The sequence below is a fragment of the Maylandia zebra genome, linkage group LG23, assembly GCF_041146795.1.
Source record: "Maylandia zebra isolate NMK-2024a linkage group LG23, Mzebra_GT3a, whole genome shotgun sequence".
In the NCBI taxonomy this organism is placed as follows: Eukaryota; Metazoa; Chordata; class Actinopteri; order Cichliformes; family Cichlidae; genus Maylandia; species Maylandia zebra.
The window spans coordinates 5,878,418-5,899,147 of record NC_135188.1 but is presented as its reverse complement, the minus strand read 5'-3'; the positions used below and the strand labels follow the sequence as shown (position 1 = coordinate 5,899,147).

General features: G+C 40.4%; 2 protein-coding genes across 3 annotated transcripts; both read left to right on the top strand.

Annotated features, from left to right (window-relative positions):
* Positions 1-886: 886 nt before the first annotated feature.
* On the top strand, positions 887-10,970 carry LOC101487852 (granzyme B-like). 2 transcript variants are annotated; one of them, XM_076880390.1, is made up of 5 exons: positions 887-1,014; positions 9,303-9,462; positions 9,729-9,861; positions 10,047-10,274; positions 10,365-10,970. In XM_076880390.1, exons 1-5 carry the CDS (start codon positions 960-962, stop codon positions 10,530-10,532), a joined length of 744 nt encoding a protein of 247 aa, XP_076736505.1. In that variant the 5' UTR covers positions 887-959; the 3' UTR covers positions 10,533-10,970. The 2 variants fall into 2 exon arrangements, with proteins under 2 accessions (XP_076736505.1, XP_004554955.3); XM_004554898.3 differs by lacking the exon at positions 887-1,014 and adding an exon at positions 9,096-9,179.
* A 2,121-nt stretch (positions 10,971-13,091) lies between these two features.
* On the top strand, positions 13,092-18,806 carry LOC101488124 (granzyme G-like). The gene is made up of 5 exons (XM_076880391.1): positions 13,092-13,174; positions 13,279-13,438; positions 17,662-17,794; positions 17,944-18,171; positions 18,267-18,806. Exons 1-5 carry the CDS (start codon positions 13,120-13,122, stop codon positions 18,432-18,434), a joined length of 744 nt encoding a protein of 247 aa, XP_076736506.1. The 5' UTR covers positions 13,092-13,119; the 3' UTR covers positions 18,435-18,806.
* Positions 18,807-20,730: the final 1,924 nt, after the last annotated feature.

Below are 20,730 nucleotides of genomic sequence, written 5' to 3'. Positions count from 1 at the left end.
TAAATCTCAGGAAGTGGTTTATGATAAAAGTTGGCACTATGTGTCAACTGCACAGTAGGTAGGTTTTTATGAACTACTTTCTGTTGCAGCATGACATATATTATTACTATAGATTACTGTAGCTTCTGTGACTCTCAGAGTTCAGTTTTACCAGGAAAGAAGTGCTCTCTAGGATGTGGTGTTGCTGCATAACGGTTATCGACGAGCAGTTCTGACAGCATACTTCATGGAAAATAAGAATGAATGAGCAAAAGACCAAAATTACTTAAACAACTGTAGATGTTATTAATTTTCCACTTCCTCAAAGTTAGCTCTTACATGTGTTTGCTGAATCTGCATTTATTACAGTTTTTTGAAAGTGCAGTTATGCATTTTTTTTAAAAGATGTAAACTGAACCCGTCTCTTTTTCTCTAAAAACCAAGTCCTGACAGCTCACTCATCTTTTCCACAGGTTAAACCGTTCAAGGAGCTAAATGGTCCTGCAGAAAAAGTAGATACTTAATTAATTTTTTGTTATTACTTTGACCTTTTTGATTTTTCACAAGATGCAAGATGCTTTTCAGCCTCTATAAACAAGATAGCAGTACAATATTAAATACACTTTATATGATGCACATGATGAACTGATGAACTGCCTTAAATATCTAATCACCCAAGCAACTCAAATGAAATGCTGAAGTTCAAACTAAGTATCAGTGATTAGTGATTTAGGTGACTTTGAATGTGGTATGGTTGTTGGTGCCACATGGACCAGTCTGAGTATTTTAGAAATTTCCAACAGAACCACATCCAAAATTCAAAGGAAATGGTTCAAAAAAGATTTCCAGTAACCAACAGCTTTGTGGGTTAAAATACCAGTACAGAGGAGAATGGCAAGGCTGTTTTGAGCTGATAGGAAGGCAACAGTGACACAAATTGCTGCTTGTTACAACCAAAGTATGCAGAAGAGCATCTCTGAATGCATGACATGTTTGAAGCAAATGGAGGATCAAACCTGGTGCCACTCCTGTTAGGTAAGATCAGGAAAATTAAGCTATAATTTGAATGAATGTAATGAATGTTTTCAGGATTTCATTGAATCTGTGACATGAAGAATTATAGCAGTTCTGAAGGCAAAAAGGGTTCTGACCCAGTACCAACAAAGTTTACTTAATAAAGAAGGTGGTGAATGTATTTAGCGATATCTTCAAACTTCAAAAACAAATGTTTTGAAAGGAGGTCAGAGCATTTTAAATTCTTCTATAATTGCTTTTGCATTCATCCTCATGCTTTATTGTGCAATCTGTTGTACGAGATTATGAGTGGCCTGTAATATGAAAATTCTGAGACCTTGAAAAGAATACTACACTGTTAAGAGGCAGACATATGGGATATGAGTCATTGTGGCAAACGAGGAATTGTTAAAAGAAATGAAACCTAAGAAGTACAACGTGAAACACGCTGTAATAATATGTGTCTGAACTTGTGCTCTAAACAGTATGTCATGTGGCTCCTTTCATGTCATGATAGGTCTAAGTGTAGTCAAATTATGTATGACAAGTAAAGTATGGATACTTGTCTTTCCCTCTGACCCATTTTCCTGACAGCCTCTAGACCATCAACAGTCCTATAAACAATCCCACAAAGGTGAAATTTTCCACAGGTTTTTTTTAATACTTCATCAGTCTTCCTCATACTTTCTGATGTTTATCTCTCTCTCTTTTCTCATTTCTTGTTGAACTATTATTCTAAATAGGTTTGATCTACTTAGCCAAATGGAGTCACAGCTAGGTCAGTAAACAGCAGGTGTGACATTGATATATTAAAGCTATTAAGTGAGTAACCGAGCCAGTGATGTCACACTAAATCATAAAGAAACGGTGTAATGCCAGGTCTGCTGTAATACAGCACAACAAAACAGCAAAAGAAAATTTTGAATTCATGGAAATTAATAAAAGATCACTTAAATGACCGTTGTGTTGCAGTTTTCATCTTGAGATTACAGTGTTGAGAGGCTTTTATAGCATTACCAGCTCAGTTCAGTCAAATGTAAATCATAGAGAAATCAGAGCAGAGCGCTTTGGTAGTAGTGTGGGTGGTCCAGTAGTGAAAACAAATTGTGTCACCATTTCTTTCTGAAAAACACAAAAAAGGAGACGCAAAGACTCGTTCGGGCACAAATGCACATAAAAACACACTCGTGCACCTCTTGTGTCTGATCACAGCTGTCAGGAATAGTCAGATAAGAAGTGCTCATCTGTTTTCTCCATTGCAAATTTTCATTTAATGATAAACACAGACTGTCTGCTTCTTCTTCCACCTCGGGGCAGACCACTCTACAGATACACACTCTATTGTTCTCACTCTCATCCTCTTTATCCATGTCCTCTGTGTCCACCATTAATTCAAATGCCTGCAGATACTGACATTTTATTCTCGCAGCTGAATACTGAATGCCAAATACTCAGAATACCAGTTTCATTTATCCTCTGTGGGAGCAATCTACTCAAGGCTTCCTGTGTAAAAATGGAATCTGGGGAATCGGGCAAAGAGAAACCTGGCCCTGATAAAAGACATTCACAGTGCAGGTATTCCTGCTATGCAGAAAAAGGTGACAGTAGTCTTTCTTTAAGAATAGTTTTATGAAATCCCCACATTGCAAAACAAAATTAGTAGATGATGTTGGGAGCAGAGGAAGAATTCAAGGATTTTGGCCTCATATTTTCACAGAAGAAATTAAACACATGTCAATTGCCCCTTTTGAAATAACGTAACGCTAACTTCAATCTGTTTCCCTGATCTAAAACCATGTTTTAGCCACTGTGGCTTATTTTACTGTAACTATCTTAAATCTAAATGTAACCTAACCTTACTTTATTTTATTGATTTATATAGCACTTTTCACAGGAAAAAAACTTCTGCTTCACAATAATATAAAACAGATAAACATAAAACAGCACAATCAAACTTACAGCACCTTAAACCAAACCTTCTAGAAAAATGTCATTGTGAGGACACACACGGACAAAACACATGGAATCAGAAGTAGAATGGAAAACAGATCTTAAAAAGACTATAGAGAAGGGATAACAGTGGTCAGAGGACAAAGCTAAAAATCTAAGAGGTTTTCTATGAATCTGCCTGTATGGTAAGAACGACTTTTCCCATTTGAACTTCAAAATTTCTATTAAAAGAATTGATAAATGGAAAATAGAGAGAAACTCTGCAAATGAGCCTTCACAAAAATAAAGGTGAATCCTGAACTCAGCAGTCTAAACACAGCAGATCATGACCCAGTGTGACATTGTCAGACCAAACCAGTCCTAACTTCCAACATCTGGCACTTCGATCATTTCACACAGCCATAACGGGGGTAACAGGAAAATCTAAATATCAGCTTTCCATTCCTAATAATTACATCTGACCCTTACTTTGCCCTCTTTGAAGAGGGCTGATGTATTAGTCTTATGGTAGCTACTTTTAGACCTTTTTTGCACCACCGTGAAAGCCTAGACAACACTCTTTCACTGGTGTGTTTATGTTTCCACGCTTTCTGACCGACATGCACCTCTTTTAGAGGTGTACACTCTATTCAGATCACCAGATCTGTGTGCTCAGACAGATGGACTGATGGGGAGATACTGTGCTCTGCAAACGTATTCTGTGCATGCATGCATGCATGCATGCATGCATGCATATGTGTCTGAGAGACAGCGCAGAAGGTTATAAACTATGGTTTGTGTAGATCTCTCTGTTGTATGTGTTGGTACCCAGAGACATTTTACATTTCAGTCAGATTTTAAATTATGTAAATAGTTAAATCAAAAAGTGTCTTCGCTGATGAAAAACTTTTCTTTTGTCTTTTTTAAAGCGATGTTAATAGCACGCACAAATCTCCAAGGAAGCCTAAGAAGAGGAATAGGTAGTGTTCTTTTTTGAATCTGTCTAAAAACCCCAAATCCAAACACAGAAGTGTTTATGGAACTATTCATCTACTTTTCAATGAGTTCGGTTAGTCAAACTTGGTTGGAATTACGTCAAAGAACTTTAAAGAACTTTAAAGAGTAAATTATTTGACTTTTCTAATTCATTCTGTACTGTGAAGGCCAAACATCGAAGTGAAGTAACACTCACCAAAATACACTTTTTCTGGAGTGTGTTTAAGTTAAAAAGCAGCTCTGTTTTAATGCAATATATAGGTAACATTAACTAGCTTGATATATGACTGCTTTTGTGTGTGAGAACAGAAAGACTGATGTATCCAAGTATAAGAGGAATACCTTCTCTACTTGACATGCTTTATCTAAGAACATGTGACTAGATAAAGAGGTCATCCTACCCATGAGAACATGTTCAGTAATTACAATGTGGTTTACAGCTCCTCGCTTTTGACAGGTTCTCTTGAAATGCCTGATAAATAGCACAACTTAAGACTTGGAAGCTTTTAGTTCCCAGTATCACTTTTCTTGCAAAAAAAAAAAAAGTGGCTCAACTGTTTTGTTGGAATTCCCATCTTCTCGTTATACTGGTTTAAATCTGATACATCTAAATATGAATTCCATGTCGAGAGCGGATAGACAGCATATGTTTTTCAGATTGAAATGGTCCAAGAAGAACAGAAAAACACGATGGAGCTGACATAATTTATGCATTCAAGGCTCAGTTAAATGCTTCGTCTCTTTGCTCACTCTTTTTTGTGGGCTGTGTTATTCGAATAGAGGCTCGTTTTTAGCACGAGACACCTGTGTGTCTGTATGCATGTGTGTGTTTGTGATTGTGTGCACGCATGTTTTTTAGGTAATCAGTCAACAATTACATATATTCTGTCTCGTCATGCTTTCACTGCGTACTTTTAGTCCTTCTACATCCACAGTAACTAAGTGTGATCTTACTTGTGGGTAACTGAGACCCCCCCAAAAAACAGTCCAACAAAGCATAGCCTTATAGCAATAGAGCAAAGAAGCACCAAATGTGCTCAGGAGCTGATGCCTGAGAATTACAGCTCATTCTTTATGAGCTGTTAAACAAGCAGAAGCGAGGTAAATCGGCAGAAGATCATATGTCTGAATCATAGGATCTAATATCTCCCGAAGCTTTGGTCAGTGCGGTAAGACTGACTGTTAGATGACACATGCAAGCCAAAGTTTGCATCAGAGAATGATAGTCTGCAGTTGGAAAGTGAACTTTCTTATATATATATATATTTATATCTAATGTGTCCAGCACACACACAAACACATGATTTCATTTCAAAGGCTGTGCACATAAAAGTCCTTAGCTTGCCACTGAGATTGTAGTGTGATAGGAAAAACATATTTTCTTGTGTTTCACTGCAGTACCATCATATGTGCTCATTATATATAAATATTTATTCTGCACTGACATGCTTAAGTCTTTCTCTTATCTCAAAAGTCATTTTCAGGGCTTTCCTTTTTAATGTGCTGTCATATGGAAAGCACATGAATTATGGTTTGTGTAGATCTCTCTATGACTAACAGCACTAAAGCAATTACATTAAGAAAAGGGGGAAATGGCTTGCAGTGACTTGTGTGCCAATCAGCTAAAAGTGTATTCACCTTTGGAAAAAATCACTTTACTTCTTTGTGATTTTTCTATTTTTTGTTAAAGTTAACTTAAAGAGAACATGTCAAAGTCAAAGTGAGCACAGTCTGACTCGGACAAAAAAATGCTTTATATAAACTATATGTGCACCTGAGAATGCTTTTTATTCTCACTCTTCTTTCACATTCTCCCTAGGTCTTACCCGCAAGCTGTCTATTTGTGTAGCATTAGTTTTCCATCTGCAAAAACTCTGCAAAAGCTCAGAACACATTAAAATGAGTATGTGACTTTCATTCAAAATCATTCATGCAGGCTCAAAACCAACAGCTGATGCTCTCGTCAGAAACCTTTACAAGACTTTCGTAGCAAGCTGATTCTTTGCAATGCCACAACCTGACGTAGACCACCACTAGGCATCAAATTTAAAACACATTTAATATTTATTTTCATAATTCACATAATTATCCTAAAATTGTATTAATTACAAAGACCTGTGTAATTAAGCAGTTTGCAGTAAGGCCTCTTCAGTTTAGCATTAGCAAATAGGAAAATGCAGTTCTATATCTTATCTCTTCATCACGAGAAAGGAAACTTGCACTACAGATTGCATCTTAAGCAGAGTAACCACTTCTACATGTGACTCATTTGTTCTGTTGTTTGAGATTAAAAATGAGTGTCAACATAAAGACTTCAAAATGACTAGCAATGTAGACTAGGTCAAATGGGCTGTTAGAAAACTAATTTATGTGCGAATATAGAGATTAAAACTCTTGACTCTATTTTTCTATTTTCAATTTTTTTTTTTTTTTACCACGTTTGATTTTATTTTCTGTTTATTCTATTTTTATACGTACAGCACTTTGTGAACCCTGGTTTATTTTAAAGTGCTTTATAAATAAAGGTGGTATTGAATATGCATATTAGCTGCCTAGCTGTCGAACTCAAATGCAGGTCTACTTTTTAGATGAAATAGTGAAGTTATCTAAAGTGAATGGAAGTTGCAACAGTTTAGTCCACAATCTTCACACAGTGGCTTCCCGTGGTGATGACGTGAAAACCTGTTATGGTAATGAAACTTCAGTCCTTTTTCTGATGCCTCACTCTGTGCCATTAAATATCAAAAACAATCTAGTAGTTCAAAATTAGTTGAGCAAATTGTGGGTGTCCTTTCCATTGTTAGACTGGGCTGTGTAGGTTCTTTGTCATCTAGGCCATCCGGCTCTCAGATGCGAGGTAAAACGTCTTCAAGAACCTACACAGATGTCAAGCTGTCTTCAAGTGTTGTTTTGCATTGTGCTTATCTATTGTCTGTGAGGGTGTGGACGTGAGAAAACACACTTTCTAAACCCTCACTACCGTTAGTAGTCTATCGTTTCAAAGCAGCCAGAACTAGAACCTAAGAGCACAAAACTCAAATCTTTTCTTTGCTTTTTTGTTGTTGTTCTTTAATGACAAGAAACAACGGAAGTTATTCAGAATTCACATGGTTTAATTTATAAAGACGTAAAAATAGTAAATAAATAAATCCACAAAATATTGCACACAAAAGTATGTTGTAAAGCCTGTGACTTATTTGTTTAAGGGCCAGTGACACATAATTCCAAGTAGTTTAGTCAAGTGTGCATGTTTTACCAGGAATGTGCTTATTTTTGGCACCTTTCCACCTCACTGGCTAAGACATATTCTCATTAAACTATAAAACTGCTGTCTTTATTTGGATAGCAAGCTACCAGCTTCATTTGCATGTCGCTGAACAAATCTCAAGCTGTCCATTTGTCCGTCCATCCCTCTTCTTGTTCCCAGTTGTTATGATTTCTTTGGACTGTGGATGTCAGACAGGCTAGTGCAAACTCTAAACATAAATGTGAGGCCAACACTTCTTGCTGTGAGGTGACGGTGATGGAGCCACCTTGAAGAAAAGAGACTTTTTTTTTGTAATAAAGTGTAACATGCGTCTAAATTTAACTAAAGAAAGATTAATATGTAAGCACAAACATGAGAAAGTTAATGGAATGAATGAGTCGAGTCAGTGTCACACTGGTATGTGTCTCAGGCCATAAACTTCTGTTCTCATATGCGATTTCAGATAAATCCACAGTTTGATCTATTTTGACTGTTCTAGCAATGTCTGTTTCCCTGTCTGTTCATTTTATTGTTGTCCCTTTCCTTTCTTCTTAATAAACATGTAATTTGCACTTTGATTGATGGTTGCTATTACATTCCCTCTTTCCTTGCTGCTATGTCCAATGACTAAACCAGCCAGTCCTCTCAGCCCCGTGGTCCTCATAAAAGTGACGGGCTAACGGTAAAGGCCCTGTTCTAGCAAGCAAGTTCCTCTTCGCATCTCCTCCTGTGATTCCCATTACTGCCCTGGACTCCAGGAGCTCACGTCCCAAAACTTGTTCACTCGTTTCCTTCTCATCTTTCCACATCTTCTCTTTTTGTCCAACACATTAAAACCTTTTTGTGCATCATTCAAAACAATGACAATAACATTTATGGCCAAGATATAAGACAGACATACTTGAGTCTAGACTGAGGAAGTGATGTAACAGACACAATGTGGTCAGTAAGCTGCATACTTTTAGGCTTGACTACACTGTGAAAAAGAAAGTAGTTATAATTATTGCTGTTTTAATCTTTTCTAATCTTTAATCTGTTTGTTGCTGAAGTTTATTCTGATGCTTGATACTGAATCCTTTACTTGAAGCACTGAGTGCATTTTCTGTATCTGTTAAACCCACATGTTATAAATAGACACACAAATTGCATTTTACATATATAACAAATACATTTATCTTACAAATTGTGGCATACAAAAAAATCTTTCTTCACTGTGCTGGCTTATGTCTGCTAGCTGATCTCCTTTCCTCTTGCATGCTATGCTACTGACTTGTTCCTTCTTCTGGTAGCTCAAGGGTCACATTTCAGTTCAAGTTCCACGGACCACGCTTTCAAACAAATCCTATTTTTATCCACTTTCTTATGACATGATAACATCAGAATAATGTCACTTTTGAGGTTGCGTGACCGAAACTGAGGCTCCTCTGAGATAGGCATGGCATTGAATATAAAATGTGAATAGAGATCTTCACTGCTTTGGGTATTACCACAGAGGCATCCGTGGCTAAATTATTACCACTGATGTTATTCATATACAAGCTCCATTTAACTCAATTACAAGTTAACCTGTGGTCACATATGTACTTATGAGGTGATTTTCTTGAATTCATGTTTATGGAAATGAGAACTCGGGTGAAATTATTTGTAACAGAAAGTTAATAATAGTCTTGACTTGAAAAAGCTACAAAATAAAGACATACATCAATATGACACAATACATCTACATTAATTATTGAATTACACATTGTACAAAAACTCATCTGTTCTTTTATGAAAATGCAACTTTTCTCAGGTTCTTGAGATGTTAAACGGCATGGTTCAAACCCACATTATTTGCATATGCAAATTACTCAGATACGTCCTCCTCTCACTGATACAAGGAAGTATTTAAAGACAGAAACTATGAATGATCTGTGCCACTGCTCTTCAGTAACTAAGCTGAACTGTCACCTCACCATGTCTGTCCACTGTATACTGGCTATACTCATCCTTGTGATGACTCTTGATGATCAAGGTATGTGTTGTTTATAATTTATTTTTTTTATGTGGACTATTACAGACATGAGGGCTTGCATTTTACAGACAATGCATGACGATGAATCTATTTACCTGGGTATTTCTTCTTTTCGTCTCCCAGTTTACTCGGGGAAGATCATTGGAGGACATGAGGCTGTGCCACATAGCAGGCCATACATGGTGCTTTTGGAGATAAACATGTCAGATGGTCAAAAAAAGCACTGCGGTGGCTTCCTTCTGAATGAGGATTTTGTGATGACTGCTGCCCACTGTTGCGCTAAGTGAGTTCAAGACATGTACTTACCTATCAACTGAGATGACACCAAAGTCTGCGTCCCTGACAGAATTTTTATCCATAATAAAGCTAAGAAGACGCATTAAAATTTCAAAACACCTTAATAAGTAATATCGATGCGTGATAATGATATGATAATGTCAACAACAGTGATTAGTAATGTTTGTTTTCTGAATATAATACCCTGACAGAAACAGTCATCATTTCATTCATAAATTATATTTTCACATATATATATTTTTTTTATTTCAGGTCTTACACAGTCTTACTAGGAGCTCACAATGTGAATTCAAACAGTGAAATACAACGCATATCTGTAGAACAAGCATTTCCACATAAACACTTCAATGCAACTTCCCTTGTGAATGATGTAATGCTTTTGAAGGTAAGAATATCATCACACAGAAAATTCATATTTATTTACTATTAGCATTGTTTGTTTATGAAAACACATATTTACCACATTGTGTAATTATATTGAAAATTTTGTTTTAGTAAATCTGCACTGAAAGAAAACAACAAAAATCCCATATTTTAATTTTCATGTATATATCTTTCTCTTTTTTAAAGTTGAGCACCAAGGCAAACTTCAATGAGAATGTGAAACCTATTCCTCTGGCAGGCCGTGATAATGGTACTTTGCCAAAATCTTGTATACTCTCTGGCTGGGGGCGAACAGACAAAAATGGTAAATATATGTCTCCCAAGCTCATGGAAATCAGTGTTACACTGATTGACAATAAAGAATGTGCTATAGAAAACTTCTACTGCTCTCAGGGAGACACAGGTCCAGCTGAGGTACATACATTTCTTTAATTATGGACAATCAAACTCTATGGTAATAACTTCACTATTCACTTTAAGCATCGGGTGTGTATATACTTTCAGGGAGACTCTGGTGGTCCATTGGTGTGTGAAGATGGAAAGGCATTTGGGGTGGTGTCCAGCGCAGTCACACCACACTCAGGTGGCTCAGATATCTATAGATACTCGAAGATTCCTGACTCTAGAAACTGGATATTTTCAACCATTGGAAATGCCATGATAAAGGTGTAATGCTTATGAAAGCAGGTTGTTTAAACCACAAAATTTGGTTTCACTGTTTGTGATCAAAAACTGATCATTGCAATGCTAATGTGAGTATGGTTTTGTTGGCTTTGCAGGGATTTAGATAGAATAGAGTTTATTTTAATATAACTGCAGGAAAAAAAAGGGGAAAAAAAGTTACATTTGCATTTCCAAAAAGTTATATTTGCACACAGATTAATCATGACTTGAAATCTAAAATTTTTTTCAAATACCATTAAACATTAAATTCTGGCATTCTCTCGGCATGTGTGTGTGGTGTAATCTTTTTTTTTTTTTTTAATTTAATTAATTCAAATAAAATGACAACACTGCCTCCTTGTGTAAAACAGGTACTATTGCATTACAGTCTCACCGCTCATTTCTTAAATTCAGAGTTATAAAGGCCTTTTCATTTATGGGTTTTAAAACTAATTGACTATGCAAGACCAATAACGTTATTTTATAAGTAACTGACAAAGTGGACAAGTGACACTGAGAGCATATGGTGCCATTTCCAATAAAAACTAACATCATTTTGTCATTAAATACATTCAGTTATCAAATAAAGTAATTTATTACCACTCCAGAGCTCGTTAAAGTAAATTAAAATAATTCCATTAGATTTATTTTTTGTGTAGTAGAACTGAAGTGGCTTTGAATACTTTGTAAGTAAGGAAATGCAACACTGAACATGATTTTTTTTTGTTTTTTTTAATTCACACAGACAACCGTATAGGAAATTTATTAAAATATTATAAACCAACAAGACAAAAGTTGTCTAAATTATTAAATTGCTAATGTTAGGACAGAATAACCCTTTTGTTGGTCAGCAGTTATACATCACCTGTAACAGTAATGATCCAAACTACACATATTTTAGGCCTGATATAATGCTTAAATATAAGGCTTAAATCAGGCCTAATATGGTATGGAACACATAACAAAAGGCATTTGTATTAAAAATATCAAAACCATATCGTATTATCTGTATCACACTGTATTTTGAGTTTTAGTTTTGGTATAGAATAAATTATGATAACCATTTAACTAGTTCATATCCTAAATTCAAAAGTTGCATAGACATCGTTTATTTTTTTTAAATGTATTTGCACACATTAGGCTGCTTGGGATGTGACCCGTGATGCACTGAGTGTTTCTTCTTCACTCAACATTGTTTTTTCACTCACTGTGTGTACACACCTCTTTGCATCTAATTATTAGTTAATCTCTGGCTCTCTTCAATAGTGTGTCTTTGTCTTGTCATCCTCTCATCACCCCCAAACGGTCGGGCCCTCCCTGAGCCTGGTTCTGCCACAGGTTTCATCCTGTTAAAAGGGAGGTTTTCCATGGCAGTATCACCAAAGTGCTTGTATTTTCTTAGCTAGTACAGCCATGTTTACCTGCTCCCTTAGATCTGCCACCAAGCAGCTCCTTAAGTTGCCAAAAACCAAGCATAAATTTAGAGGTGACCGTGCTTTCCCTGTAGCTGCTTCAAAGTTGTGGAATGATCTGCCCTTACAGATTAGGCAGACTTCTTCTCTTTCTGAGTTTAAGACTCTTCTTAAAACATATTTATTTAGTAAAGCCTTTGGCACATTTTGAGAAGTTGACTCTATTTTTCTATTTTCAATTTTTTTTTTTTACCACGTTTGATTTTATTTTCTGTTTATTCTATTTTTATACGTACAGCACTTTGTGAACCCTGGTTTATTTTAAAGTGCTTTATAAATAAAGGTGGTATTGAATATGCATATTAGCTGCCTAGCTGTCGAACTCAAATGCAGGTCTACTTTTTAGATGAAATAGTGAAGTTATCTAAAGTGAATGGAAGTTGCAACAGTTTAGTCCACAATCTTCACACAGTGGCTTCCCGTGGTGATGACGTGAAAACCTCAAACTTTAATCCCCAGCTCGTGGTGCAGCACCCGTGTTGTCCTCTCCACTTTCAACTCCTGGTGCAAAAGATGAAAATGTAAGAAGGTAATCCAAAGAGGACATCAGAATACTACACACATTTGCAACCCTGCTGACGATCATCTCAATAAATAATATTCAGTCCAGTTTTTCCAAATGACCTCTCTTTACTGATATGAGAATTTCTTTTTTTGCATAAAAAGTGAACAGGTGGAGGAATAACTTACTGATTAAAAGTCATGACTTTTGCAAAATCTGTAAAATATAGTAAGAAATTACTACTTAAGAATCTCGTCTCTCTGTGTTTTATATCTGTGGCCACACATTTTTACCACAGTCATAGTTTCCTGCTGTAAAGATACGAACACTTTATAAACTAACTATGCAAAACACATGTTTACATAGAATATGACAAATACACTACTTAGCTATAAAATTACACTTTGTATAAAAATTCATTTGTTGACTTCTGAAAATACAGCTTTCTGGAGGTTTTGAACATTTCTGGTTTAAAGCTAAATCATTTGCTTGTGCAAACTACTCAAAAAAAACCCAACAACAACTTCCTGCTCTAACTGATATGAAGAAGCATTTAAAGACAGAAACTGACTGTGACTGATGCCACTGCTCTTTAGAAACTCAGTAGAATTGTGACCTCACCATGTCTGTCCACTTCCTGGCCTTACTCGTGCTTGTGCTGACTCTTGAAGAACAAGGTAGGTGGGTTTTTTTTTTTGTGTGGCTTGCATTTTATAGCATTTGACAGACAATGCATGATGATGGATCTATTTAACTGAGTATTTTTCTTTTTGTCTCCCAGTTTACTTGGGGAAGATCACTGGAGGCCATGAGGCTGTGCCACATAGCAGGCCATACATGGTGCTTTTGGAGAGGAACATGTCAGATGGTCAAAAAAAGTACTGCGGTGGCTTCCTCCTGAATGAGGATTTTGTGATGACTGCTGCCCACTGTCACGCCAAGTGAGTTTCATAAATGTATTTAATTATGAGGCCAAAAACTAGTTCATGGAGACCCTGACATAAATTCTTATCCATAATAAAATTAAGGCTCACGCAAAAACATTTGTAAATTTGTAAATAAATGGTATCTATATGTACCACGATTGTCATGGTCCTGGGCCATGTGGGCCCAGTATTCTTAGTTCCTTGTATTTTTGTATTTCGTTCCTTATTTAGGCCATGTTTTCTGAGTTGCCCTGTTGTGTTGTTCCCTAAGTGTTTTCCCGTCATGGCTTTTACCCCCTGTGTGCCCCTCTGTGTATCTGTGAGCCCTCGTCTCTCCTTATGTTCTATTCCATGTTTCCCCTGCCCATTATGTCTAAGTTCTCCCCGTGCTCTCTCTCCCCCCTGTGTGCCCTCTATGTATTTATGAGCCCTCGTCTCCCTTTGTGGTTGTTTCATGTTTCCCCAGCCCGTTATGTCTGTGTTTTCCCCGGGCTCTCTCTCCTCCTGTCTGAACCTCTGTGCCTGTACATGTCATGTTCAGTTCACCCCGCCCTGTCTCGTTAGGATTATCAGTGTCACCTGTGTTCCCCGTGTGTGCCCACTTTCCTCGTTTACCCTCTGTGTATTTCTGTCTGAGTCTCCCTCTGTTCGGCGTCGCGTTCTCCCTCATGCCGTGTGTGGTTCTCCCCGTGTCTTCCGGTATATGTTACTTTAGCTTTTCCCAGTTTAGTGTAGTATTGCTTTTGTATCATCGTTATTGTTTATCACTTATCAGCAATAAAGCTGCATTTTGAGTTTATCCCCCGTGTCTGTGAGTTTGCAATTTGGGTCCTCATCCTGCCTGCCACACGGCCGAAACATGACAGAAGAACGCGACCACGATATGGACCCAGCGACTCCTGGCAGAGACGTAATCCAAGCGGTGGAGTCGTTATGCTACCAGTGGAGCCGAAGTTCTAGTGAGGAGGAGAGGGAGGAGTTACTTTCCTCGTTGGGGACAAGCGTCACGGTTTTTCCCTGGTTATGGGAGGCGCTACCCCCTCTGATCTTGGACTTCCTCCGCACCATCCTCCCAGCCTGCCCTCGGCAGCATCAGCGGTCCGGTGTGCGGACTGCGTCACCACAGCCCCGTGGCCGCGCAGCCTCCCCTCCGCCTGCTGTAAGCATACAAGTCGGCACGCTGAGGTTCGCCACGGCACCACACTCCTCTACGCTGGCGCCGTCCCTCTACTCGCCGGTTTCCACTTCGCTGTCGCAGCTCAGTCGTTCACCCTCACCGCCTCGACCGACCTACCCGTCTTCCGCTTCCTATCTGGCACGGATGTGGTCAGAAGACGAGGAGCCGGTCGCCACAGAAATCAAAGTTTCATCCACGACCACCTCAAAGAGGAAGCGGCGTTCGCGTCGCCGTCGCCCAGCGCTACGGCATGTTTCGCCCTCCAACGAGCCACACGAGGATGCGGGGGAGGTCATGGATTTCGACCTGGAGGAGCGGCAGCGTGCAGCATGCGATCAACTGGATGAAGAGCTCCGGTGGAAGCCGTGGCTAGCTCCCGACTATGAGGAGATCTTCCGGGGAACCCGCCTGGCTCTCGGGGGTCCCCTGAGCTTCCAGGAACTCTCATCTACCGCTCCATCAGCACCCAGTTCACCAGCCTCTGCGACGCCGCCCGGCGCGCATGAAGCGCCGTTGTCTGGTTCATTGGGAGCTGCAGTCAAGCAGAAACGGCGTTCGCGTCGCGCTGCGCGACAACCGGAGGTGAGTGAACGCACTCTCCCATCACCAGCCTTCGTTGAAGCCGTAGAAGAGGAACTAGATTCAAGTTCACAGATTCAAGGGTCACCATTAAAGGAGACACATAGTGTGGAGGCGGCGGACTCCAGTACTGTGACTGATGTGGTCAGTTCGCCTGGCTTCCATGAACAGGGAGTAAGACCCACACAGACTGTAAATCCCAGCACTGGAGAACATCAGCCTGCTCCTTTTCCTGCTCGTGTTTCTCCTCCCAGGCCAGTTCAGTTAGCTCCCTCGCAGCCACCCTCAGTTCAGTTAGCTCCCTCGCAGCCACCCTCAGTTCAGTTAGCTCCCTCGCAGCCACCCTCAGTTCAGTTAGCTCCCTCGCAGCCACCCTCAGTTCAGTTAGCTCTCTCGCAGCCACCCTCAGTTCAGTCTCCAGTAGCTCCAGTGTCACCCCCAGTTCTGTCTCCAGTAGCTCCAGTGTCACCCCCAGTTCAGTCTCCAGTAGCTCCAGTGTCACCCCCAGTTCAGTCTCCAGTAGCTCCAGTGCCGCCTGTAGCGCAGGCCCCAGTAGCTCCAGTGCCGCCTGTAGCGCAGGCCCCAGTAGCTCCAGTGCCGCCTGTAGCGCAGGCCCCAGTAGCTCCAGTGCCGCCTGTAGCGCAGGCCCCAGTAGCTCCAGTGCCGCCTGTAGCGCAGGCCCCAGTAGCTCCAGTGCCGCCTGTAGCGCAGGCTCCAGTAGCTCCAGTGCCGCCTGTAGCGCAGGCTCCAGTAGCTCCTGTAGCCCAGTCCCCGATAGCAGTACGGTCCGCTGGTCAGCTTAACATTCAGCCAGGGGTCTCAAATCTCTCTGGCTCTGCATCAGCTCCTGCTGGGAGCTCGGATGAGCTCATCCAGGACTCCGCGGCTCCCACGCCGCCATCTACCTCGTCAGCTGGAGGGTCCGAGGGGCCCGTTCAGCCTCCTGTCTCCGCTGGAGGGTCCGAGGGGCCCGTTCAGCCTCCTGTCTCCGCTGGAGGGTCCGAGGGGCCCGTTCAGCCTCCTGTCTCCGCTGGGGGGTCCGAGGAGCCCGTTCAGCAACCTTCCTCGTCAGCTGGGGGTTCGGGAGAACCGCACCAGCCTCATGCCACGTCAGCTGGAGGGTCCGAGGGGCCCGTTCAGCCTCCTGTCTCAGCTGGAGGGCCCGAGGAGCCCGTCCAGCACCATGCCACATCAGCTGGAGGGCCCGAGGAGCCCATCCAGCCACCTTCTGCTACGCCTGGTCCAGCCTGTGCTTCGTCTGCTGCAGCCTCAGAGCCTTCGTCTGCTGCAGCCTCAGCCTGTGCTTCGCCTGGTCCCGCCTTGACTGGTCCCGTGCCCACCGGGCCTCGGCCAGTACGCCTGACGCTGGAGAGCCGCCGCCGCTGCCTTCCGCGCGGCCGGCCTCCTGAACTGCTCCGTCGTCTCCTTCGTCGCCGCCGCCGTTGCCTTCCGCGCGGCCGGCCTCCGGACCGGCTCTGCCACCTGTGCCACCCGCCTGGTCGGCCCCCCGACCGTGTGACCCATGAACTCTTGTGCCTGTGGGCTCTGGGTCGGCCCCCTGAACTTTATTTTGACTATGGTCTTGTGCTCCCGTGTTTTTTGTTGTTTGTTTTTGTTTCCCGTTCTGGTCCCTCCGTCCTGGTCCCCCGCCTCCCGCCCTGGGTGGGTTGTTTTCTGTTTTTGTTTCTCGGGTTTGGGCTGTCGGGAGCCAGCCCTTTAGGGGGGGGTGATGTCATGGTCCTGGGCCATGTGGGCCCAGTATTCTTAGTTCCTTGTATTTTTGTATTTCGTTCCTTATTTAGGCCATGTTTTCTGAGTTGCCCTGTTGTGTTGTTCCCTAAGTGTTTTCCCGTCATGGCTTTTACCCCCTGTGTGCCCCTCTGTGTATCTGTGAGCCCTCGTCTCTCCTTATGTTCTATTCCATGTTTCCCCTGCCCATTATGTCTAAGTTCTCCCCGTGCTCTCTCTCCCCCCTGTGTGCCCTCTATGTATTTATGAGCCCTCGTCTCCCTTTGTGGTTGTTTCATGTTTCCCCAGCCCGTTATGTCTGTGTTTTCCCCGGGCTCTCTCTCCTCCTGTCTGAACCTCTGTGCCTGTACATGTCATGTTCAGTTCACCCCGCCCTGTCTCGTTAGGATTATCAGTGTCACCTGTGTTCCCCGTGTGTGCCCACTTTCCTCGTTTACCCTCTGTGTATTTCTGTCTGAGTCTCCCTCTGTTCGGCGTCGCGTTCTCCCTCATGCCGTGTGTGGTTCTCCCCGTGTCTTCCGGTATATGTTACTTTAGCTTTTCCCAGTTTAGTGTAGTATTGCTTTTGTATCATCGTTATTGTTTATCACTTATCAGCAATAAAGCTGCATTTTGAGTTTATCCCCCGTGTCTGTGAGTTTGCAATTTGGGTCCTCATCCTGCCTGCCACACGGCCGAAACATGACAACGATATCAGCAATTGTGGCTATTCAATTGTTTTTTACCATTTCAGGTCTTACATAGTCGTAGTCGGACTTCACAATGTTCGTTCAAGTAAAGAAACACAACGCATATCTGTAGAAGAAACATTTCCACATGAACAGTTCAACCCAATTTCCTTTGTGAATGATGTAATGCTTCTAAAGGTAAGAATGTCATCACACAGAAAATATATTTGTTTTCCATTTGCATTTTTCTTTTATTACAATATCTTTTTTTAATTTACTTCATTCATTTGTATTACAAAATGCTGTAAAAAAAAAATCACATTTTGATATCTGTTTTTTTCCTTAAGTTGAGCACCAAGGCAAACTTCAACGAAAATGTGAAACCTATTCCCCTGGCAAGTCGTGATAATGGTACTTTGCCAAAATCTTGTATACTCTCTGGCTGGGGGCGAACAGACAAAAATGCTAAATATATGTCTCCCACACTCATGGAAATCAGTGTTACACTGATTGACAATAAAGAATGTACTATGGAAAACTTCTACTGCTCTCAGGGAGACACAGGTCCAGCTGAGGTACATACATTTCTTTAAATATCATGTGGACAATCAAACTTTATGGTAATAACTTCACTATTCACTTTAAGCATCGGGTGTGTATATACTTTCAGGGAGACTCTGGTGGTCCATTGGTGTGTGAAGATGGAAAGGCATTTGGGGTGGTCTCCAGTGCAGTCAGACCACACTCAGGTGGCTCAGATATCTATAGATACTCGAAGATTCCTGACTCTAGAAACTGGATATTTTCAACCATTGGAAATGCCATGATAAAGGTGTAATGCTTATGAAGGCAGGTTGTTTAAATTTCATCTTTTGCTTTTGCTGTTTGTGTTTGAAAATTGATCACTGCAATGCTAATGCTAAGTTTGGGCTTGCAGGCTTTGTACAGATCTAACTTTGATGTCTCCACAGCAAAAGCTTTGTCAGAAGAAATGAGAGTGTCAAGGTTTTTTATAAGGTTCTAAAAGGAATTTCTAAATTTGTATTTGCAACAACTCGTTCATTCCACACAGATTAAATATAACCCTAAATCTAAAATTAAACTGTAGCAGTGCATAAGGTGTCATTTCAATTGACATTTGATAGTGTATTTGATTACATTTAAATTTGTTATATGTGCCATATTTTTTCAAATAATAAATTCTGACTGTCTCTCGTTATATGTGTGCAGTTCTTTCAAATAAAAAGACAGCATTTCCTCCCTGTGAAAAATAGTGCCCTTATCTTGAATTCAGAGTTGCAACTGTCTTTCTACTTGCAAGCTTCAAACTTATTCAGTTTTGGAAGACCTGAAACCAGTAGAATTTCATTAATTCTATCTTGGAAAGAAAAGACCCCCTAGGGCAGTGGTCCCCAACCTTTTTTGCGCCACGGACCGGTTTATGCCCGACAATATTTTCACGGACCGGCCTTTAAGGTGTCGCGGATAAATACAACAAAATAAAACTAGTACCGGTACCGAAAAAAAGAAGATTTATTCATAACACACGTGAAAAGACCCAGGAAAACAGAGTTAACGATAAAAACGATAACAAAATAACACTGAAAACAGATAAAAACCCTGAAAACCATATATTTCACACCTGAGCCTCAACTCTCGCGACCTGGTACCAAACGACTCACGGACTGGTACCGGTCCGAGGGGACCGCTGCCCTAGGGGGTCCATTGTCCCTCTCAGGGGGTTACTCCCACGGGGTTTAACTCTGGGACTCTCCACCATTTGACCCTAGAACTGAAGAAGCTTCTCCGATGAGAGGTGAAATGTCTTCAAGCAACTTAAAGAAGTCCAGACGCTTTTCTTTCCAAGCTCCTTGGACTACAATGACCTGGATGACTGAGAACCTTCACAGACATTAATTCTATCCCCATCACAAAACAAATGTGGAAGTCTCTTTACAATTGACTCTGTATTGGAATTTATTTTATTTATGTATTGGTCACATTGTTGCTTTGGTGCCACTGGGTTTTTAGCATGTCTGCTTCACACTTTATTCAGGAAGTTGGGAGGGAGCATTCACGCAGGAAGAACCCAAAATGTTGTGAGAATCCCACAGTTAGTGGAATCCTTTGTTAGATCCAAGGTGTTAACGAGAGAGACTTTATTAAAAGAAATAGTTACTCTTAAAGCGAATCAGTCGACTTCAAGGCTTGGGAGTATTTTTATTTTAGCAGTCTCTAACAATGTTTAAGAGGGTGGTACACCTCAAAGTTTCCAAAGACAGAAACAGAGCAGAACATTAATTAACAAAAGGATAATCAGTGTAGTTCATTTCACCCAGCAGTGGTTTTATAGTTAGGGGTTTAGGCTGATTGTTGGTTCTCTTGGTTTGTTTAAACAGACCATAAGAATTTTTTTTAAGTGATAGGTTATCAGAAACTACATTCTGTTTTTGTTTTTGTTTTTTTACAACTGAAGCAGAGGAAATTGTCTCTGACATTAATCTAAAGATCCTATTTAACACATCTTTGCATGTAGCCAAGCAATACTGAGATGCAGAAAATATAAACAAACAAGCTACAGCTAAAATCCTACACTGGTGCACCAAAATAAATGTGAAACACCTTAAGCATATAGTACGAAGAAGAAGGTACTAAAGCAAAGGTGGCCCAAAATAAATCTATAAATAGATGAATCAATGATACATTTCTCCCCAGTTTAATTGTCTTCTTATTACTAAATTAATAAATCATTATGTTTTAAATTTTTTTCCCAAATAATTAAATTCATTTTCATTTATGTGACTCTTAAAACACTAGATTAGTGAAAACTTAAGTAATGATACATTTGCTTCAAACATAGAACAGCATAAAGCAGTAATTAGTCATTGCTGATTATCTACAAAGAGGAAGCAGTAAGGGTGCAGTACATTATCTCGCTGTTTCATAATTACCAGAGTATTACTAAATTAGTGCATCCCTTCAAGGAAAGTACATTGAGTAATTTCCCCGTAACTTTAAAAGTTTAATCATGATATTCCTGAAGGTCAAACATACATCACTGGTGAAACTAACTGTGTTATCTTTTAAACAAAGCATCTTTCAGTGGTTAAGATTATAAAGTCACTCTAAATAAA